Consider the following 23048-nt stretch of genomic DNA (forward strand, 5'->3'; position numbering starts at 1 on the left):
TTTCTAAAAAATAAATATTTATTATTCAAATCGAACTTGTTATCAAGAGTAGTTTTACAACTGTGGTGGAGCCGAAGCAGAGCAGCTGAAGTAATCATATTACAGTGAGGAAACCTCTGTGGGCGACAGCAAGCACAGAATTCTCTGGTGAAGTAACAACACAGCCAGTAGAGTCACAAGCAGAGTTCAACTTGCAATACCATTGACACTTCGTATACATTGTCAATGAGATTTGAAGGCTGTAAAGTATCATTACAGAGTTTAAATACAATAGCTGTCGTTATAAATAGCTATACAAAATATACGATACAAATAAAATAAAAATGTATTAACCTATTTATGATGCTAGTATAGTGATCAGTGCTGACTAATTAAAAAAGCTTTCACAAATAAAACTGTGTAAAGATAATGAGTGTAAACAGACCCTCTGTGACAATGATGACTGTAATACATTCATGGTTTCAATAACAAAGAATGAGAAAATCCTAGTGAAGCTGTTTGCTTTTGAGGGTTTCAGTGTGTGTGTGTGTGTGTGTGTGTGTGTGTGTGTGTGTGTGTGTGTGTGTGCTGTGTGTGTGTGTGTGTGTGTGTGTGTGTGTGTGTGTGTGTGTGTGTGTGTGTGTGTGTGTGTGTGTGTGTGTGTGTGTGTGTGTGTGTGTGTATGCGTATGTGTGTGTGTGTGTGTATGCGTATGTGTCAACACTGAGAGAAACAACTAACACTGTGGCCAGGTACTCGGGGTGGGCTGGGGCGGAGGACACCCACACTCACACACACACACACACACACACACACACACACACACACAAACTGTTGTCAACACTTTTTTTTTGCTCGCTTGTATGAAAAGACTCTTCCGGCCCGCTGTCCCACTTCAAGCACAGTTGTGGCCACTGACGTTGTTTAGAGAGAACATTTCTTTCACACTCTGGTGTCTGCTCGTCTATAAAAAGGCAAACCAAAGCCTTTAAATAGCCTGACTTGTTTGAAACAGCGGAAGGATGAAGCAAACACTCTGGGACACAGATGCTAGTGAAAACCACCTTTATTTTCCATTCAGGTCATGTTACCATCTTGCTATTCTTTAATGCAAATGGGGTTAGCACCTTTTGCGGCTGAACACTAATGCCTAGTTTCTTTAGGCTGTATGTGTGTGTATTACACACTTAAACACTCATTCTACCACCACACCTAGCCTTATTCTGTCCTCAGTCATAAGTGCAGTTTATATGTATTAGTTACTTTTGGAAATCCCACGAACCAACCCAGCGTTGAACTGCATGCCAAATTCATCAGAGCACACCTGGCCAAATTGCCTCCCGAATGTCAATATGACCGGTTGCTGACAAGCACTGTAGTATTTATAAGGCTGTTTCTCTAAATAGTTTCCGATTCTCTGATGAACAAACTTAAAGTTGTAATCCATAAGATTTGAGATAGCTTGTTTCAGTGGCCTCTTTGTCAGTAAGATGTAACTACAGGCGAGCCTGTTCTTTCAGAGCCTCCATCTTGTCATGTTCAGGGTCATGTTCAATGAACATGTTCATGTTCGCTATATGTGGTACCTTTTTTTGCTTTTTTGTAAACTTTATTGAAAAACACTCACCTCTCTACTTCCAGTCTGTCCCCTTTATGTTACCCTCTTAAACACTCACATGTTCCTATTACACTTCTGCCCTTACTACAAGCCTGACTCAGCATTTTTCTACTCACCGTTTGATAGACAGTAACTTAAAAGACAATTAAATAGATGAAAATACAAGTACAACTTTAAAACAAACTGTGGCTACATCGCATCACTTCAAACTAATTTCAAGAGAATGTTGAGGACAAAGTGTCCTTCACAATGTGCTTTAATCGAATATTCTCTAGCTTATCTCATCTAAAACACAAAAACACAGATCCAACAGCGCTTTAGCATTCCTTTCATTGCCAAGTCCATTTGTAACAAGTATCACTAACTTATCACAGTTCCAGATCATTCTGTCCCACTTTAACCCCCGGCCGTGGCTGCTCTCACTCTTACTAGCTGACAGACAAATATAAGCCTCAGTGATATGAATGTAGGGTAAAACATTGCCATTGTGATGTTCAAACTGGCTTTAGTAACTCAGAAACATCCTCGTTGAAATGTGTCATCAGCACTGTACAGTATGTCAGAGAGCACACTGGTCAAAAGTCTCTGTGAGCGTAGAGACCCTTGGGCTTCAGTGATTGAAAGCACCTGATCTTTTTGTTCCATAGTTGCAGGAGTGTTTTTGGATCTCACTTCTCAGAGGTCCAAACTGGACACTGCTACCCAGGTAAATTGAAGCGCGAGTCTGTCACGTTAGCTCCGACTACCCTCTCTGGCGGTCCAACCACTAATGATTACGAAAAATGCATCACTAACTGTGCATCACTTGTGATTTTTCCCGGAATGTGTCCACAGGCAACCAGCTAGAAATACTGGAAATGCAAGGGCTTTCACCACTAGTGATTTTACATACATTAAATTAAATTAAAGTCTTTAAAGTTATAATGCGTAAGATTTTCATCTACCGTATTTTTCGGATTAAAAGTCGCTCCAGAGTATAAGTCTCACCAGCCGAAAATGCATTATAAAGAAGGAAAAAAACATATATAAGTCGCACTAGAGTATAAGTCGCATTTTTGGGGGAAATTTATTTGATGGAAATCCAACACCAAGAACAGACATTTCATCTTGAAAGGCAATTTAAAATAAAATAGAATAGAGAACAACAGGCTGAATAAGTGTACGTTATATGACGCATAAACGACGAACTGAGAACGTGCCTGGTATGTTAACGTAACATATTACTGTAAGAGTCATTCAAATAACTATAACATATAGAACATACTATATGTTTACCAAACAATCTGTCACTCCTAATCACTAAATCCAGTGAACTCTTCTTCCTCAGTGTCACTTCTGAACAACTCCGCCAACTCCAAGTAGCAGGTAGCATCTTTTTTTCACAATGCACTTCTGCCATGACCCGCCCCCGCCGAATTTTGATTGGTTGACGTCTGTGTGTAACGATTGCTGATATACGCCTAGTCTCTTACGTGACTGAGATAAATAATAGCCCGGGCTATTATTTGATATTTTACGGTAATGTGTTAATAATTTCACACATAAGTCGCTCCAGAGTATAAGTCGCACCCCCGGCCAAACTATGAAAAAAACTTATAATATAAATAATATATTTATTATAATATAAAGACTTATAATCCGAAAAATACGGTAGTTAATTGTCTGTTAAATTACTATCTACCGAAGAGTGAGGCCCTTTGTCCTCGTTGTTCTTTTAAAATTAGCATGAAGTGATGTAACCATAGTGTGTTTTAAAGTAGTGATCTGTAAGATTTTAATCTATTTAACTGTCTTTTGAGTTACCAATGGTTGAGTAAGTTAACAATGGTGACTGATCATATGACCCATTAATGAAAGCGCTTACTTGCCTTTTTAGCCGACTCTTTCCATTCCATTTCCAGACTTATTCCAGTCTGTGTGGTGACATTCCCTCCCTATAGTCAAATTCGCCGCCATGTTAGTGACGCTGTTTCCTCAGTCTGCAGCCGTTGGTCTGCCAGGTGGAGCACGTCACTGCCGGTTATGCTGCGTTCCCGTGTAATGGCATATTGGGAACTTCCAACTTCTGAGTCAGTAAGGGCAGAAATGTAATAGGAACATGTGTGTGTGTGTGTGTATGGATTTAAGAGGGTAACATAAAGGGGACGGACCTGATGTAGAGAGGTGAATGTGTTTCAATAAAGTTTACAAAAGAGCAAAAAAAGTCAACACACATAGTGACTGTGAACGTGACATGATGGAGGCTCTGAAAGAACAGGCGCGCCTGCAGTTACATCTCTCTGCCAAAGAGGTCGCTGAGACAACGTATCTCAAAACGGATTATGACTCTGAGATATTAATTTAAGTACGTAAAAAGTGTTAAGCTAATAAAGTCAAGTGTTTTCTGCTCATGAGTTATTGAATAGGTAAAGCTGTCTTCAGCCAATGGATGGAGAAGACACATGCTGTTGATATACCCTCAGCACTATTTGCGGTTTGCTTGTCTGTGATGTTGAGATGCAAACACAGTAAAAGTGTCCTTGTCTGGCTCCTGAAATGATCCCCACTTTTCCAAGCTCCCTTCCAATCATTGTTGCGTGAGTAGAGATGTGACGTGTCACTCTTCAAATAAGAAACCGTTTTCAACAACCACATTAAACAACAAACGGCAAAAAGTCCTGGCACTGACCGAGGTTTGAGCAAAGAACTTCTCGGAACCCCTTTATTTTTACAGGCCGTTTGGAGATTCCTCTGTAATATCAAGTTCTATTCTTAACACAAACGGGTGCCGACTCCCTCCGCTGCATTGGTTTGTGGTCTGAGCTGGAAGGGACAAAGTCAGAAACATGTTCTGTGACACATACAGGAAAAGTTAATGAACCACACATTGTTCCTTTTTTTGTAAATATTTGCACAGTCATGTTTTTTTCCCCAAAAAATTGGACAAAGACTGAAGTGCTTCTGTCATGTCTACAGCTTGGAGCTTTACAACACCTACAGCACACTAAGGCCAACAGTATGCTGGGTGACCAGATTGCCTACACAGTGGGACATGGTGCACCAGGAACCTTTGAATTAATGAACTACCACCTGCTCCATGTTAAATGTCACTGCAGATTTGCGCCGTCAGAACAAGATGAGTTCAACATTTCTGAAACAAGACAATTGCTATTTTTTTCGCTGGGGCATGACACACATCAGATATGAGATTCCTTTGCATTCCTTAATTCACCTTGTCTGATGGGTACAAGTCGAGAGCGTCTCCTTTTCGAGGTAATTTCCAAATCTGCACAAGCCCGGTTTTTCTTGACCTTCCTAAGACAAACATCTACAGCCCGATTACCATTCCCTTCAGAGGAAACGAATGCGCAATAAACTACCCAGATCAGCCCTGATCAGTTTAATACGAGCAGACATAGGGGAAACGGCCAGAGATGGAGAGAAAACCATGTGCAGAACATCAACTGTCTGTGGGCTATAACCCACAGGTTGGGAGGAAATAGAAGCCAGCTGAAGTTGGGACTCGCCTGGTGAATCTGTTTTCTCAGCTCACATACAAAGAAGAAAGGAGACAGATGGATCAAGCTGGAGGGAGACCTCTGTTTATATCTGAAGCAGAGGAGGGAGAATTTCAGAAAAAAATAAACTTAAAAGAACGGTCATTAGTCAAACGTGATTTGATTTCCTGTTTTGCCAGTCTTGCTCAGGAAAATAATGTTGACAAATGACCTCAATGGGGATGAAAACTTAAAGCTGCAATGAACAAAACTGCTCTTGATAAATACACAGCATCCCATCCCTTTTGAGATAGTGCTGATTCACCCTGTATCTACATTAAATGTGATAGAGACCATGTTGGTCTTGGTCACAGACAGGAAATCGTATGACTATGTACATCAGGTTTGTTTAATTTTGAGAAGAGCTTCCAGAGAAAGCTTCTCTCATCTATATATGCCTTTTTCACCGCTCTTTTTTATTTGGTGTAAATCATCACTAATCACAAGGACTGGTGAATATGAGTTTCTCAGTTCAAACTTCTTAAGTAAGTACTTAAGCACAATTTTAAAACCATGATTTTTGTAATAATATGGCCTAATATTTTCACCAACGTAGCTGTTGCTGTAAAGAAAATCTTCCATATGCATGCAGGACAGTACATCAATTTTCAGGATCCGTCAAGCGTAATGTTCAGACTGTGTTCAGACCAGCAGAACTTTAAAAAAGATCTCATAAGGTCAAAATGTGTTTCAACTCACAGATCACAATGCAGTTCTTCGAATGCTAAAAATGAAAAATGTGAAAATCCAATTTGCTTATGACATTACCACATAACAACTGTGGCATATTGCCACCGTGGCCCTGTGCCATCCATTCACATCAGAGAGTAGCCAGAGGAGAGAAAGAGAATGACTGAGAGAAGCGGCTGTGGTTGTAGTGTGAACCATGTGACATGCTCGTTTTATTCCCCCGGCTGTGGAGAGGAGGCCTGTGCATCATGGGACTCACCGTACAATGCACCCCAGACAAAAGGCCTGGTCCCTGAGCTGTGACAGGGCTGACGTAAATGTGCTCCCTGCTGCGTTAACACTGCACCATATCTCAGCACTCCAGAGGCTACTAGCATGATTAATGTCTTTACAAATCCAACTCACACAAAAATAATAACATATTTAACAAACAGCCTGTTTTTCATGAGACCCAACAACATTTCACTAGCACCATTTGCTTTTACTGTCACTTAAAGCTTTCTATTGTGTATGAACGCTATAACCCATTTTAGACAGCTATCTCATTCATATTGACATCTGTAGGCCTTTAAATAAATGTCACTTGGAGCAAGTTTAGCCAAAAACTCTTAATGGTTGGAATCAAACGCTCACCACACCCATTAACGCATTTTAACAATATGTAGAAATAGAAACAGTGTGTCCATTGTGACTCAGAAGCCTTTGCTATTCATATGGGTATCTTAACACTGCCCTATTAGTTTTGTGCTGGCACAGTGTGTGCATATGTACTAATATAATAACTCACCAGCGAGCTTGTTAATCCCTCTACTTCTCTCCACCCACGCTATATAGTTCTGTTCTGAAATGTTCAATTAATAGAAAGTTGTTTTCAGTAACTACTCTTGACAGTGAACAGGAAGCCTGCGATACCTGTCCGTCACAACTAATCAGGAAACAGTGCAGACTGAATTAGAAATTAGAAGAGAGGCAGGATGATCAAGTGGAGTCACTGCGCTCTCCTGCATTAGCTGGGGCCTGAAACTCCTTAAACCACAGGCGCAGCTCTACAGCCTCTCAAGGCGCTCAGTCGGCCTCATCAAAATCAAATCATCTCCTTTCACTCTCTCCCTCTATCTTTTGGTCCTGAGAGAAACAATTACTCCTACAGTTTGGAGGGAACCTTGGGGTCCTGGGCTCCTTGAGCAGCAGCAGCAGCAACCCAGTGCTTTAAAGTAGTCTTTTGTTGGATATCAGAGCTGGAGGAGAGTCCAAAGAAAATAGGTCTTATTCATTATTAGAGCCAGCTGTGGCTTTCCACACTGATGACTCATCCATTTTTCTTTCCCCCCTATTCTTTTGCTTTTTTCATGGTGTGGTAAAGAGGGGTGGCGGTTGGGAGGCGTGAGGGTTTCTCTGTTAGAGAGCTCAGCCAAGTTGACAGCGAGCCCATATCCACTGGTGGTTATTTGTTTGGATTATGGAGGGACTCATGGCCACAATTGTGCCCGCTCACTGCTTTACTCAGCCTCACTCGTGCACTCATTGAGCCACGTGGATTCCCTGCACGTTTTTTTAATATCTCCACCTTTCTTTCTACTTTTTTCCCCCAGTGCCGATAATAAAGACAGAACCCAATGATGAATATGATTCTCTGGGGACTGCGAGACTGCCCATGCATTCAAAGCCCTATTACAGCCGGCCCAGGCTCACTCCCATCATGCCTGTAGCCGATCCTGATGCCTGCCTGGTTGGTGATTACCCTCCCTGCCCACCTCGCCATGCTGCCATCCCATCGTCGTCCCCCAGCTCCAGCCCCGCCCTGCATGACCTGTCCCCCGTGGCATACAGCAAGTGCCTCCCCAACAGCCCTACCCATGCAGCACCACCAGGCCACCAGGTGCCCCCCATCCAGGAGAACCCTGGCTGCCCCAGCACCGCCCACCCAGCATCGCCAGACCACAACTCTCCCCTAGGGATGCTTCATTCCCAGGGCAGCCCCAACCACCTCAACAGCCCAGCACCCCATGGTTACCATCCTATCTATGCCAACAGCAGTCCTTCATCCTCCCCAGTATCCCACCCTTCCACTCCTGGTGGGACTGCGGAGAGCCCGTTTGTTCAGGCCTACAGCCCCAGTCAGGCTCAGGCAGCTACCCAGGCCGGAGACAGCTCACCCAGTCTGTTACCTGAGGACGCCAGCCCCCCTTCAATGGCCATCACCGTCAAACAGGAGCCCCAGGAACTGGACCAGATGTACCTAGATGATGGTGAGTGACGAGAAACAAGGTGTACATACGTGTTCTGCAAGTTTCCATTTGCTAACAATTGGAATTATGGGAGGCATTTTGTTTTTAAAGATGAAAGCTTTTCTTTACGAGCTCTCTGCCCATGCCAAAAATGGCTGTTTACGTAGCACATCACATTTATTTCACACCTTTTTTCTTATCTGCAAGCCCCCACACATAGCCGCACCTCTCAGTACTTCCTGATGAAATTCTGGCAGCAGATTTACGTCACATTTGTTTAATTTTAGACACCGGCAGATTTATTTGCTTTTGGTGTAACACGCGGTCCGGCTTATGTTGTCCGAGTGGCTGCTTTACTTTAAAACAGTAAATTGCCTTGATGGGATTTTGAAACAATCTGTCAAAACATCAGAGCAGTCAGGTCAGCCGGGGAGCAGCAGAACAAAAACAGTGGCACACGCGTAGCGAACCAAACTGTTGACACAACGGCTAATGAAGGAAGCAAAACAATGGGTAGGGGTTTCCTGAGCCAAGCCATTTTCCCCCCATCTTTCTGGGGGGGATGCCGGAAGACGGAAGGCAGAGGCTTTGTTTTCCTGTCTTCTCCCCACGGAGTCGACACCGTGTCGCTGTCGTCATCAGGTGAGGCTGTGGGGTCACTGGTCTACCTCTGGCAATGAAACCAGTCACACCCAAGGGACCATATGGTTGACTTTATTGCCTCCTGTGGTCATCCAACATTATGTCTCTCAGTTCAACAACCTGTTATCTGTGTTAGCAGAGGCCCCACTTGTTGTTATGATATATATACTGTATATATATATATATGTATATATATTTATATATATTCATAGATCAATGGCACTGTGACAGTTTAAAATGTTGAAATCTCTCCGTACTGAGCTCAGGAATATCACCCTTCCTGTGCACCTTTTGTTAAGTAAACTGATGGTGTGTGTGTGTGTGTGTGTGTGTGTGTGTGTGTGTGTGTGTGTGTGTGTGTGTGTGTGTGTGTGTGTGTGTGTGTGTGTGTGTGTGTGTGTGTGTGTGTGTGTGTGTGTGTGTGTGTGTGTGTGTGTGTGTGTGCGTGTGTGTGTGTGTGTGTGTGTTTCTGCTGCAGGGGATGGTAAGCAACAACCACAATCGCTATGTTCATTTTTGTTTTCTTTATGAGGCTAGCCCTTCTTGTTTTACACTTCAGTGCATGTGTATTCATCTCATCTCATCTCATCTTCATTGAATGTTAAAAAACTTTATAATGAAAACAAGGGTTTAGAGTGTAAGTTTTCCCAACAGCAAAATGTGGGCGAATTTGGCCCATGGCTGGTAAATTTGATCAACCGACCAGCCACGGCGGGTGGCGGGTAAACAAAGGGGGGCATTTGACAAACGACTGAATTGCTACTTTACCTAACTGTACTCTAAAGACTGCTTGACACCAGGGGGGACAAGTTGGCCTCCGATTGTTTTGTTTATCGTCCCGGGGATCGGCACATCAGGTGATGGAGTTGAATGTTTGTTAGCATGTTGGACGTGTTTCCATTTACATCTCCTACGGTGGAGCAAGAGCAACACAGTCCTTGTCTTATACACAACTCTCTCTCCCTTGCTGTTGTGGTTGACCAGGCAGGCAGGTCTTCCAGCTCCGGTGTTTAATATGTACTCACCCTAGAGGGACTGAGTCGCTCTCAAATTTGCTTGTTGAACTAACCTCAGCACCTATTGCTAACGGCGGACAGCTTAAAGTTTCCAGGCGGAACTCGGACTTGTGAAATTTGGTTCCGCATTACATGCATCAATCTACATAACATATGCAGACATGCCTAATGCTACTAATACTGCATATTGCACTGTTGAGCCACCCTGAATCTCCTCAGGGGAAATTCCTTCACCAGGACAGTGTGTGTGTGTGTGTGTGTGTGTGTGTGTGTGTGTGTGTATGGGTGCGTGCATGTTTGCGTGCATGCATTGGTGTGTGTGTGTGTGTGTGTGTGTGTGTGTATGGGTGCGTGCATGTTTGCGTGCATGCATTGGTGTGTGTGTGTGTCTGTGTGTGTGTATGTGTGTCTGTGTGTGTGTGTGTGTGTGTGTGTGTGTGTGTGTGTGTGTGTGTGTGTGTGTGCGTGCATGCATGCATACTTCAATCAACAGCTCTGGGAGTAGAGGGGAGATAGACACGAGGGGACCAGGGGAGTTTTGCTGTGGAACTGTAATTGAGTTGAAATGCAGTTGTCAGCATATCTGTCAGTCTTGATGAGTCCCATTAGTCCTCACCTCATAAACAGACAAAACAGACACAGGGGTGGGGGGGTGTCTGTCTGTTATCAGCTCTGTAAAGTGATTCCAACTTTATCTTTCCTGACTCTTTTCTCTTTCCTTTTTTACTTTTTCTTTTCTCGCCTCATTTTTCTGATAGCAACACTCTTGAAATCTAATTTGAAATTCTCTCTGTTGTGCCTGTTTTCAATAGGGATGGCAGGCAGAAGCTCTCATTTCAGCATTAATTGATTAAAGTGAAACTGTAGCTTTATTTTGAATTGTTTAATAGGGTTGGCAAGGGGTCCGTTTACACCAACAGTATGAAGATATGTATACCAAATGTACATAGCAGTGCTAAGGTGAAATCATGTAATCAGATTTCTCTTCCCCACTACTTCATCCACTGTCACTTTAGCAAGCTCAATCTCTCTCCAACCCGGTGGCCAAATGTATTCAGCCAGTGATTACAGTTGCATTAGGGACGCACAGGAATGTGTATTGATTGACCTAGGACAGTAAGGCAGCCCCTTGAAAAACCTCAATGTGCTGCCGTTTTGCATCACCTAATGTCTGTGCAAGCTTCTGTGGTGAGCTCCTGGAGTCCCTGTAAGTGTGTGGTGGTAACGGCACACTCCGAAGGACTCTACTGCTCCCAGGCCCTAACCCAAACCCCTCAAATGAGCCTTAAGCTAAAATAAACAAGATTGGAGGGCAGCTCACAGGGCGTCCCGCTCGCCATCCTCACGCATTATCACTGTATGTTAGTGAGCTGAGCGCACCATTAGAGCGGGAAGACAAGCGGATGACCTCACCACAGCAGCAGTGATTTAACGCCAGTCATGGAGAGTAGCGTTCCTACCAAGCAATTGGGGGCCTATGATTTGGAGTCTGATGGAGCACACTTGATCTTCCCCAAGAGTGGAGTGCCTCCCACGCTTGAACGCTGAGGCCTCCGGCCCTCATCAGCCAGAGGAAATGTGTCTCTCTGGCCAGGCCCAGATTTTACGCAGCCCCTGAGAAATCACTCAACTTATCAACGGTGAGCTACTGTACCACAAGGAGCTTGGTTAGTATGTAGGGAGTCTGAGATGAAACCCCCACGACTGCCGTACACAGTCTCCATTGTAATCTGCTAAAGTCTTCCTTCTGCTGTGATAGACGCTTACTAAATGCAGTGCAAGACATGGGGTGATGATTCTGATGACTGCAAAGAGGCTTTATGGGTTTTAGGAAGTATCCAGTTGGCAGTCAGATCTACATAAGAGAAGCCGCTGCTCACTTTACAACCATATGGTCCAAATCTGATTTGTTTTTGCACTCATGTGACACATATCAGATTTTTTCAGAATAGTGTGGACACACAAATCCATTTTTTTATAATCAGATCTGGGCCACTTTCTTAGCGTGGTCCTAAATTCGATTACAAATCCGATCATTGGCCAATGGGAAAGCTGCGAGAACGGTCATATCGGAATTCATTTTCCACATCATACTTGTGACCACGAATGTGTTATTAGAACTGGATGCCGGAAAAACAGTGCCTATTTAATCTAATGAGAACTGCTCACCTGGCATATACGCCGAAAAGGTTTCTGGGCTTCGGGTTTATTTCTGTGAAATGCGGCAGACTGGATATTCACAGTAGTGCTTCTCCCATTGTTTACATGGTGTTTAAGGAACCGGGGTATGTCCTTTACCCGAATATAATCAGGTTTTTAAACTGCATGTAAACGCACTGGCTGATGTCAAATATGGGTGACTTCACATATGAATGTGAACAGTCTGGGCAAAAATATTAGAACTGGGGAAAAACTTTTAATTTAGTATTTTAAGACCTGCAATGGTAACATAGCCTTAGTGACATACTGGCTCTCACCTCCTTCAGCCTCCTTCAGTCTCAGATCTGCATAGTTTAGAAAAAAGATGCAAAAAGAGGATGAAACACCCAGCGCTGCATTGTTGACCCACCGTCGTAAAAAACTTGTGATGGGACTCACATTAAACCAAAGTTTTCAGACATTTCATACTTACTCACAGCCCACTATTTATCAGATGACATAAATGTGTACAACAATAGAATTTATGAAAAACACGGTCTGCAGCATTTAAGTTTTTCATGTTAGCTGGACTAATTAGGCCAAAAAAGAAATGCTAAAATGACGGCATGCTTTGTCACACGTCTGAAAGAACAATTCTGGTGACATCATACCCCCCCACACAACAACACACATGTGCACTTTTGATCTTAGATTTGTAAAAATCCCTCACATCACTTGTTGCAAACCCTCCGGACCTCTGTTCTCGGTCTTTATAGTTATTTTGCGGTGGATGTGTGCGCGCGTGTGCGTAGAGCAGAAGTAGTGTGCTGGCTCGGCTAGGAGTTGTGAAGCTGCTGCCGTGTGTCCTGTCTCGTTAGCTGCTGCTGTGATGGGTGATATCATGAAGTTCAGCTCAATGCAGCCCACAGCAAAGGAACTAGTGCTAATCAGAGGGCCAGATTTCTACCAGCTGCCTCTCTGGGAAACAGAGGGCCCTTATTCCCCAAAATAAGAAAAACACCAAGTGCAACGCAGCCTCCACCGATTTCTGACATTTGACATATGTGCTCTGATTACCTCGTGTTACAGGCTACTTTTCCTTGTGATTGTTTCCTCCTAAATTCAAGGTCAGTGCATTTGAAACTCCACTCGGCATGTTTTCTCAAAATGAAAACAGAATTGTTGTCGGCCCTCCTTTCCTCCTTCCCTCCTTCCCTCCCTCTGACAACAAAAAAAGCATTTTAACCTTCCTGAGGATCTCCGTCCACCACAGAGGCTTCTGAAGGCAACTCGAGGCTTTCCTCATGGAAACTTTTACACATCCTGGCAAGTTGCCCAGACCCCAGGACTCCGCAAAACCCCTAATGATGATTGAGAGTGCGTCCGCACCGCTCTGAAAACATGCTGAGTCGCTAAGATTGGAGTGTGCCGCAAGGCTGGCTCTGGGATTGGAGGGGGGCAGAAGAGAGAGAGGATTTAGGGGGGTGGGTGTTCATTAAAGTGGGGGTTGAAGTGTCTAATGGGACTCACTAAAGCAGAGCTCCTGTATGTTTAGACGGCTTGTATGTGTGTGTGTGTGTGTGTGTGTGTGTGTGTGTGTGTGTGTGTGTGTGTGTGTGTGTGTGTGTGTGTGTGTGTGTGTGTGTGTGTGTGTGTGTGTGTGTGTGTGTGTGTGTGTGTGTGTGTGTGTGTGTGTGTCAGTAGAATCAGTGAGATGTGGAAGTACTGTGAGAGAGTCACTGACAGCATGTGCTTTCACAACACTCCACCTCTGACCCTGTGGCCTTTTGGGAGCAGGTCAAGCTCAAGCTAATCGTGCAGAGAAAGAAAGACTGTCTTGTGGTTAAGGGAAATGCCAAGAAGACTACTTCTAGACATAGCAAAATTGATGAGTGAAAGAAGAAGCGCGATGGCTTTTTTATTATTTATGACAACAAAGAGGATGTTTTTTTGTTTTTTTTACTATTGTTGTCATTGCTTGCGTTCTCATATTAGGCACAGTGAGTTAAAGGTAAAAGCTTAGGCTTGCTGGAGAAGTTTTATAGTCATAGGAAAAATTAATAGGTGGCCGCACTCTAGGATCGGCCTTTAGAGTCAATGACTGCCTAAACGAGGGATCAACAACCACACTTTTGGTATCAGCAATAGATTAGATTCAATTTCTCCGCATTAGGATCAAAAACCATTACTTTTTTGTGTGAATAGAGCAGCTATGGCTCTAATTATCCATTATCAGATATTACAGACCTCCCTAAGTACTTGAAGGGGGTGTATTCAGTAGCAAATATGAAAATGGTTGGAGAAGATGTTGTGTATGATATTAATTTATCAATTAGCTCAAAACATTATGGTGATGGTTTAATTTTACAAACCATGGCTGTATTATAAGACCTGGATATGGCACCACCACTTGCCATAGGCTTGTAGCCACTCATAGTGCTGCAAAGATAAATCACCCTGTGGCCCAAAAAGCATTTACCCATTGGACACCATTCTAAAAGAGGTGTCTGTAAAACAGGTTGACAGGGCACAATCCTCATTATTTCTGTTATGAATGTTGAATTTATGGACTTTTTATTTTTGTAAAACTTTTCCAGAGACCCGAAAAGCTATTTCAAAACCTGTGACATTTCCCCAATGTAAAGTATATGTGCCCAGCTAAGGTGATCCAGAGGACACCCACTCGGCGAAGAAAAACTAATGCACATATTCAGTGGGCCGCATATCACAGAACAAAAAACCCAGAAACGTTTTGTGCCGTATGTGCCAGGCGAGATATTCTCATTGAACTCAAAAGGCACCATTTTAGAATGTAGTATCCAGTTGTTATAATACATCCATGTTACAAGCGTAGTTGTATAACATTTGAAAAGATGAGCGTGATTAAAAATAAACGTCTTTATTACCTGCAGCAGCACACAGTTGGAAACTTGAAGTCACTCTTGTAAATCAGATAACAGTCTGTTTAAACACTTTGTTAGTGTGTAATATACAGCGTGGAAGTTACAATGGAAATACAGTAATAAAACCCAGAGACTACCACTGCATCTTCACAAAAGAAGAGGAATACCATCACAGTTGAGTGGAAGTCCTCTGGATCACCTTAGCACCCTCTGTTTCCCCTTACATCTCTTTTATCTCTGTCCCATTGTCTGAACATAACAGCCTTGAGATTCCTGGTTGTGATCAGTTGTGTTGGGTTTTTTTCTACACATACTACACATATTATGAAACCCACTCAATTATAGACACTATTGTCCAAGATTGCGTGCAGTTTAGTAAATAATTGGATCTAAGTGGTTACATATGACAGTGGCAATGGGGTCAGTTTTAGCGCTTTGATTTTTAGCTCTTTGTAAAACCATTGGGAATATAGTTTTGATAAGTGCAGCAAGATGAATCTATAAGAATCATTCTGTCCATTCATTACCGCAGCACGCTGGCTTTTATGTGTGTCTGTGTGTCTATGTGTGTGTGAGCCAGAGGATCTGGTCTGGCTTCAGTCGCTCCGTCATAATATCCACAGTCACTGAGAAAGAATGTGTCTGCAGAAAAACTGCAGCTAATTTATCTAAACAAATTGGATTTCTTTTGTGTCTGGGATCTGATACACGCAAAGATTTAGAGGGGAGACTTTTGTATTTAATCTGCCTAAATGTCAGAAATGTGTGACGCAGATTTGCTACTGTAAATATTTGAGTCTTATTTTCTTCCATGATTCCAAGCTGTGTAAAAAGTGGGCACACTATATTGTATGATAGTCAGTTACCTGGCATCTATGGCCAAATGGACGTCAGTGAAGTATACAATCAAATATAGCAGAGAAAAGCCACAGGGCTTCCTTCTCCAAACAAGTTAAGAGTCTATTCATTAAAGTTATATTAGTTGAGTTCATCATACGTCATGTATTTCTTATAGTTTCTCCTGAGACAGCAGTTCAGAGGCTTGGTTTATGTGGCTCACATTCTGAGGTTTTAGGAAACACGCGTTGAAAAGCCACCGAGCCACACGGATCACAGCGGGTCAGGACTCAGACAGGGCCTGTGGCTTGGCTTGGCTCTTACTGTGTACATCTGCGATCATTGAGCTACCACCTCACACCAGATACTCTTATGACTAAATCATAAAATGACAAATGTCAGTGTGGTTGACAGGATGCTGACTAAGAGAGAGGCTGTGGAGTCGTTACCTGTGGTGATGGTTGTATTTAAGAATGATCTAGCCCTTATCTGCTATCTTAATTCAATCAATTAACATTGTTTTCGGCATCAGGTGCTCATCCGTCAAAGGTCAAAATAACATTCTGTAATCTCCGTAAACAGAACACCACTACTACATTTACCAGAAAACACTGTTCCTCTGTGGAGTTGATATTGTTGCGAACACCACAAACACTGCCCAGTCACAGAAACCATAAATTTGCTTTGAATCTCAGATATTTCCTGCTGGCATTAAAAACATGAGCACATGGAAAACTCATAGAGTCCAGGAAACACATTAAACACCAAAAAAAGAGCTGAATTTATTCACCGAAATAATTATTTTTTGATTCTCTAAAGAGAGGTCAGGGGTCAGCATTAGCTTGTGGACAACATCCCTAGAGCTTGTGGGGTGTCTTACTCATGGACACTTAAACTAGTCACAGACAGTTGAATTTGGCTCAAAGATGAGATTCTCTATCCCAGCCTAATAACCACACTGAGATACTTCTCCCCGAGCAGTTTCAGTGCTTTTGGTTTCATATTTAGGGGATGTAAATACCTGCGGCATCAGTAAACAGGAGCAGGTCTCAGTCCCAGACCGCTTAATAACAGCTCCCCATCTGAAATTTGTTAGCTCAGTGAAATAGTATCCTGTAGCGACGGATGTCAACAGAGAAGTCTGATCCAGCCGATGGGGATGGGGAAAGCCGTTGGGTTTTTTGCTACTTTTGGCAGAGTTTGCCATCTTCTCCATGCACAGATAGCTCATAAAGATGAGTGTGGGTGAGCTAGTCATAAAGAGAGAGAGGAGGAGGGGGCATGGAGACGGAAAGTGAAATACAGATACAAACTTTGAAAAAGTGCGAGTCTCAGTAGAATCTGTCCCAAGACTATAAACTATAAACACACATGTCCCCTGTTTTAGTGTTACAGTCCATTGACAAATCATTGTAAACATAGGCAGGTTAACGTAAAATGCAACTGTCAAACATATGAATTTGTCTAAAACAGTCATAATCGCTATCTCTTTCCCTGAGACAAACACTTGAAGAGACAATCTATGTGTTCTTTTTTATTGTGATATCTACTGTCATAGCTTCTTGGCCTAAAATGGAGACACAACTGTAAATCATGAGATGTGATTTAGTGTTTTCTTTGGGAGATTTCGGGGTCAGGAGATCCTCATCATGTCCTCACATCCAGGAATACTCAGCGAGCATGAGAAGAATCAGGTCAGCCATAGGAATAAAAGAGACACAGACACACAGACAGACTAAGAGAAAGGGGAAAATCTGAGATGGAAGAAAGTAGCATGCAATCTTTCCCTGGCAGCTTCTCCCCCTGCCCCTGTTCTTAACACTCGCACAGACAGTCCGTATGCACTCTTTTCACAGCTTAAACTGTTAAAACCGAAACACTAAAAGTCAAAGAAAGACAAACACCACCGAAGTTAAAGATCACATTTTCTTCCTCTCCCACCAGTTGCCACTTGCCAGTGCAGAAACTTACCGAGTAGTGGGTGATTGGGTTTACTTCAGGGGAGGGAATGATCATAACCACTGAACTGTAAGTGTCCTACTGTTGACATATGACCCATGGCAGTTATAAACCTCAACGGGTCCCCCGACTCTCCTGATTGTACTCAGCTGAGCTAAGTTCCTCTCAAAACAACAGGCTAACAAACAAGGAAATCCTTTCATGCTCAGTAAGCCTTTTTTATAGTGTGAAGCATTGAGAGATTAACTGATAAAAAGCTACAGCGGAGCTACGCAAACCTCACCATCAAAGTCTTTAGCTCAAGAAAGACCAAAGAACTGTTAACTAACTGCTGTGCTGTGTTTAGCACTGACATATCATGGCTTTGAAATGCTTATGTATTCTAGTTGAATGGTATAGCAATGAACACTTTTCTTTTTATTTCAACCGAGCCTCATATCCACCTCCCTTATATCATAAAACACGTCGTCATGTTTGATATTAAAATGATGATGCTTATCAGCATACTTTTTCTTCACCCTTGTGACAGCTGCGAACATTTCATCCCTCGATGAAGGACACAAGAAGTGGCTAAAAGCCTCAGAAAATTTCCTCTTCAAGATTAACATGTCTTCATGACCTTTGAGCACATTTATAAACTGTTAAATCCCACCTCTGGATGATTCACACGTGTGTTTAAACAGTTAAAACATGTTTTCTAACACACTCTCAGGATTACAACTATGCTATACTGTATTATTTGTTAACTTTCACTAGTTAATTTACCACTAGTTACTAATGCTTCATAGTTATAATTGTTGAAAAGTACATAAATTAACACTTAAAAATGTCCCCATATCTATTTTCAGTTACATTATGGTATGCTATAAACCATGTATTAAGTACTAATATACTGATTATTGATGCTAATTATAGGTTGTTAAGGTAAAGTGTTCCCATCTAAGGCTCTATCAGTGTTTATATGCTGTTTATATATGTTTTTATAAATGATTTACCAATACGTTAAAGTTATGTGACATTAATTACAACAAATTTGAGGGTGTTTGTTTTTTTGTATCTTATAAAGAATCAAAAAAGCATTTGCAAGTTATTGAATCACCATTAATATAGCCATTAATCACAACTTATAAACACTTTCTAAGTGGAATTTAGTAAGTGGAATTAATGTTTTTATATGCTCACACTGACAATACTCTTCTGTTAAGACTGCTCAAATCCATTGGATCTGCTTGTGCTAGAAGACAAAACAATTATTTCTGCTCACGTTGTAAATCAGTCATGTCAAATCTGCAGGGAGTTGGAGGGGGAAAGCTTGGCCCCTTAACGGCGTGTGAATGAAAATGGCATGTACATTTTAATTAAATCAGTGAGATTTACTGCATCCTATAGTAAAATACCAGGTCCCTGTTTCTGTTAAGGTATTTAAGTGGCAGCCTCACTCCCTGAGCCCTAGCAACAGTTACGTCTCTGTATTTGAAAAAGCACGACCAGTAGCCTGTGAAAATGTGGTTCTGTGATTTACAGGTGACAGCTAACGTGCCTGTCTCACCTACTATCCCTGGAAGAGCAGACCCATCTTCATCTCTGACTCAGTCTGAGTTTTTTTGAAAACTATACCGTTTCCAGATGGATGAAAGTTTGTCTGTCGCTAAAAATCAAAGTGAGGTTGACGGAAAGGAGATAAGTGTAACATTTGCCAAGATCGCCTCTGTCGTGCCTCCAGCCGATCTACTAGAATAGGTCCACGATGTGCCCTGATGTGACTTCCTCCTCTGTGTCTTTGAATCCCCACAGGTATAGAGGATTTTAAGTTGTAGGGCAGCTCTCGGGGTCAGCAGACAGAGTGTTAACCAGATTACAGTCTGCTTCAGTACAGAGGACTGGAGCTCAGCAGGGATGTTGAAAAGAGAGGGGCCATGTCATTGTGCACAGCAGGATCTTTTTTAGATTTAGTTACCTTAGGTATACTATGTAGTGCCTTTCCTGTGATTTAAGGGTGATGCCTGCAGATCGTATTGAGTCTCTGAGAATCCAGGTGAAGTGCAGTTTACCGTCTGAAAAGACCTTTACAGAACCAAACTCTTGCTAGCAGATGACAGCAAGCTGAGCAAAGGCTTGTATGGCAGAACAGACAGGTTAACCAAAGGCCGTGCAGATATGCTCTCACAAGCAGACATTGAAAAACAGGAAGGAGCCTCTCTGAGCCATCTATCTGTGATGGATAGCAAACAATAAAGTTTGCACTGAGATAAACCTTTTTGGACACGGAGAGCACAGTTCCTCTACGTATAAATAAAAGAAAACAATTCTGAAATCCCACGTAACCTCTGACAGGCAACAGGTGATTTAAAGAAGCGCAATACAAATGCAGTTATAAATCCTACCATATGCAGGTGCACAGCCAAATTTTTATTCAGACGGCTGCAACCCACTGAAGTATGATTGTTTCAATATGCTCATATTTTTTCACTGTGTACCATTTTCAAAACCAGCCAAATCTCGAGCCGTCTGCATCAGCCTCTGCGGGAGCATAAGTTTGTAATTCTAAATCAATCACGGCAAGTTTATCAGATGGCTGAGTTATTTTACCATAAACCCGTTCGTAATGAGCCATACAAAGAGTTTTAATCTGTCTCCTTTTATATCTCAATCCCAAAGATGTGTGTTTCACTCACTTTGGTGTATTTTTAGGCTTTGGCGTTTACTCATTGCGGTTATGCTTCTCTAGTTGAGTGAAACAGAGCTTTTGATTTCTCACGGTCTTGAATCATCCATACAAACTTTACGAATGTCAGCTTCGCACTTTTATGTTTGCTTTTGATCAATACTTTGATTGGTGAGTTCTGTTGTGCTATTGTTCCGCTGCAGCTAAATAAATACAACTCAATGCAATCAAACTGAACTGTGCAATCGAAATTACTAAAAGCACCATTTTGCTGCTTCGCATTTGAGCAACTGCACTGCACTTGTTGACATAGCCTGTCTATCAAACCATGTGGGCGGTAATGTGGCATTCTTTTTCTGTTAAAAAAAAGTGTACAATATAGGTTTTTGATCAAGTGCATTTATGGTAGTTAGTGTTCTAAACCATTAGTTCCCAGTCTGGGATTCTGGGTAAAAAGAATATAAAACATACAAGAATGGAAAAACGTATCAGTCTCTCAAAGAAAATTAGATTAATTATTTTCTGGACTGTTACAATATTTATTTTATTTTATGAACCCTGCTGCACAATGATTACAGAGAAGTCAGTGATTAGGGCTCTGGAGAGCAGCTCCAACCATGTAAACACCTCCCCCTCATCCTCCCAGGAGACCGACCTCGAGTGAGCACACCCGTGGCCTCTTGGGCCCAGGAGGAAATGAGAGCAGGAGGAGGAGAGGGAAGTGGCAGGCTCACAAAGAGAGACAGAGTGAGGCGAGATAGGGAGAGGCACAGCACACCATGCAAGATCAAAGACAAAGGTTGTGCACTGCTGTGGCAGGGCTTTCAGTAAAAGTTATTGTCTAATTTGGGATGCTGCTGTTTTATTGTTCTCAAGGATAGATCTAGTTTATTTGGCTGTTTTTAAGTGATTTTAATCTGGATTAGGTAGACTCTCCTGGGTCAGGCCATTTGCTTTGGCAACATGTCAGATTTAGATGACAACCGGAGCCATGTCCTCCAAAAAGTGAGGCACATTAGAGATTCACAGGTGGAGATTAGAGCCCAGCTCCACTTTGACTCTCCACATGAGGCAGAGAGTGTATGTCATCGTTATTTCTCAAGGCTGCTCCAGCTCTCTTATCCAACTGAGCCAGGAGCCCATGTCTAAAAACAGCAGCAGACATATTGATTGGAAATCTCTTCAATGACATCAGAGCACTTACTGTTTACACTCCGTACTTTATTTCTTCTTTTCTCTTCAGCTCTCCAAAAGACGGATTGTATCACTCCTCTTTTGGCATCCCTGATCTGGCATCCCTATGTGCTGTTGAATCAAGTTTAAAAGCTTGACGCTGGTTTACAAAAACACAATTTCCCACAGTATTTCCTTTTTTTTTAAAGACTCATCGTCCCTTTTTTGTCTCTTCTGTCCCACCTCTTCTTCTGCCCCCCTTCTTTCTCATTTAACCTCTCATCAACTATTTCTTGCATTCTTGCTTTTCATGACTCTGTGCAAGGGCATCTGCAGGTATTCATTTCAGGCCGCATACAACCTCAAACAACCTTCAGCAGTAAGGTAGAGACGCCTGAGAGGCAAGACCCAGGGCAAAAAAAGTTCACAGAGGGACTTTTGTTAGAAAATCCCACTGGAGATTACACCCTTGACTCGTCTAAATCATATATTTCATGGCGTCATCGTTCACCTCAGCAGTGTGAGGAGATGATTGGCTGCGGCCCATGGCACAGCAGTGTTTTCACATTAGCACACAGCTGCTGCAGGGCAATTGTAAAACCTCAGCTCTCATGGTAAACTGGGCTTTGTTTTAAAACAAACTGTGGCTCTGCATCCCTATCTCTTTCACTCCTTTTTTTCTTCTTCCCATCTCCTCTGTCAGTTGTGGAGACTGAGTGGTTCCACATGGGAAAGCCCAGGGCTTCACACATCAGCCTAGCTGTGGGGATGAAATATGCTGTCTGTACATATCATCACATCATTAGGCCCAAAGGGATCCCTGCGATGGATTAGAAGCCGTCTACCTGCAAGGCCCAGATGAATTTATGAAGCACTTTATCATGATGAAGCATTAGTGGAACACTTTGTCTCTTTCCATTTGTGTTTATCTGTGGGAATAATGATTGTGTCTCCATTCTTCCCTTCTCTCTCAGTCTCTCCATCTTTATTTTTCTCTCCTGTGTCATTTATGTGTGTGTTCTGGCCTTTGACCCCTCGCTATTTTTGACGCTGCTGGTTATCAGCGCAAGATAAGTGACGTTGTCTGAACCGCTCTCTGTCCAGCCGTTTGAGTCATGCGTAGGAGGCAGCAAATTGTCCATTAAGTGTTTCTGCTGAGGCCCAGAGAAGATTTGATATAGTGGGGAAACAAAAGTAATATATACCAGGAAATTCAATTGTCTCTCTCTAGCAAGTTTGAACTTTAGTTTGGCTTCCCCACCAAATCACATGAAAGCAGTTCAGATGAGGTTTAACTTTGAGTCTGTCTTGCAGCCAGTCTCCTTTTTCTCTCTGTGCGTGCCCGATGCCAATGTTTATCATTGTTTATACGAAAGAGCTTCTATGACTCAGACTTACTTCCTCAAATGCTGCTGAGAGTCTGAGTGCCACAATAGAAGGAAGCTACCTCCTCCTCCTCCTCACAAACCTTATGTGCCCCTACAGGAGGTACGAGTGAGCATAGGAAACCCATAGCAACCCCCCTTTGCTTCAATGTGAAGATCCTTGACACTCACACAGCTGCCGTTTCTTCATGTAGTGAAAGTGAGAGGAAGGTGCCCTCCGCTACTTTGGTTTCAAGAGACTCCAAGTGAGAACAGAAGTCCCCGGCAGGAAGAATCAG

General features: G+C 42.6%; 1 protein-coding gene across 1 annotated transcript in view; it reads left to right on the plus strand.

The window, feature by feature from the left end:
* The window catches only part of LOC310951012 (nuclear factor of activated T-cells, cytoplasmic 1-like), a 63731-nt gene that overhangs the window by 34790 nt on the left and 5893 nt on the right, over positions 1-23048 (plus strand). Inside the window, exon 9 of the mRNA XM_083919072.1 lies at positions 7416-8072. Within this exon, the coding sequence (XP_083775198.1) occupies positions 7416-8072 (657 nt within the window). The remainder of the gene's footprint in view (positions 1-7415; positions 8073-23048) is intronic.

This window comes from Echiichthys vipera (genome assembly GCF_963691815.1).
Source record: "Echiichthys vipera genome assembly, chromosome: 8".
Taxonomy (NCBI): domain Eukaryota; kingdom Metazoa; phylum Chordata; class Actinopteri; order Perciformes; family Trachinidae; genus Echiichthys; species Echiichthys vipera.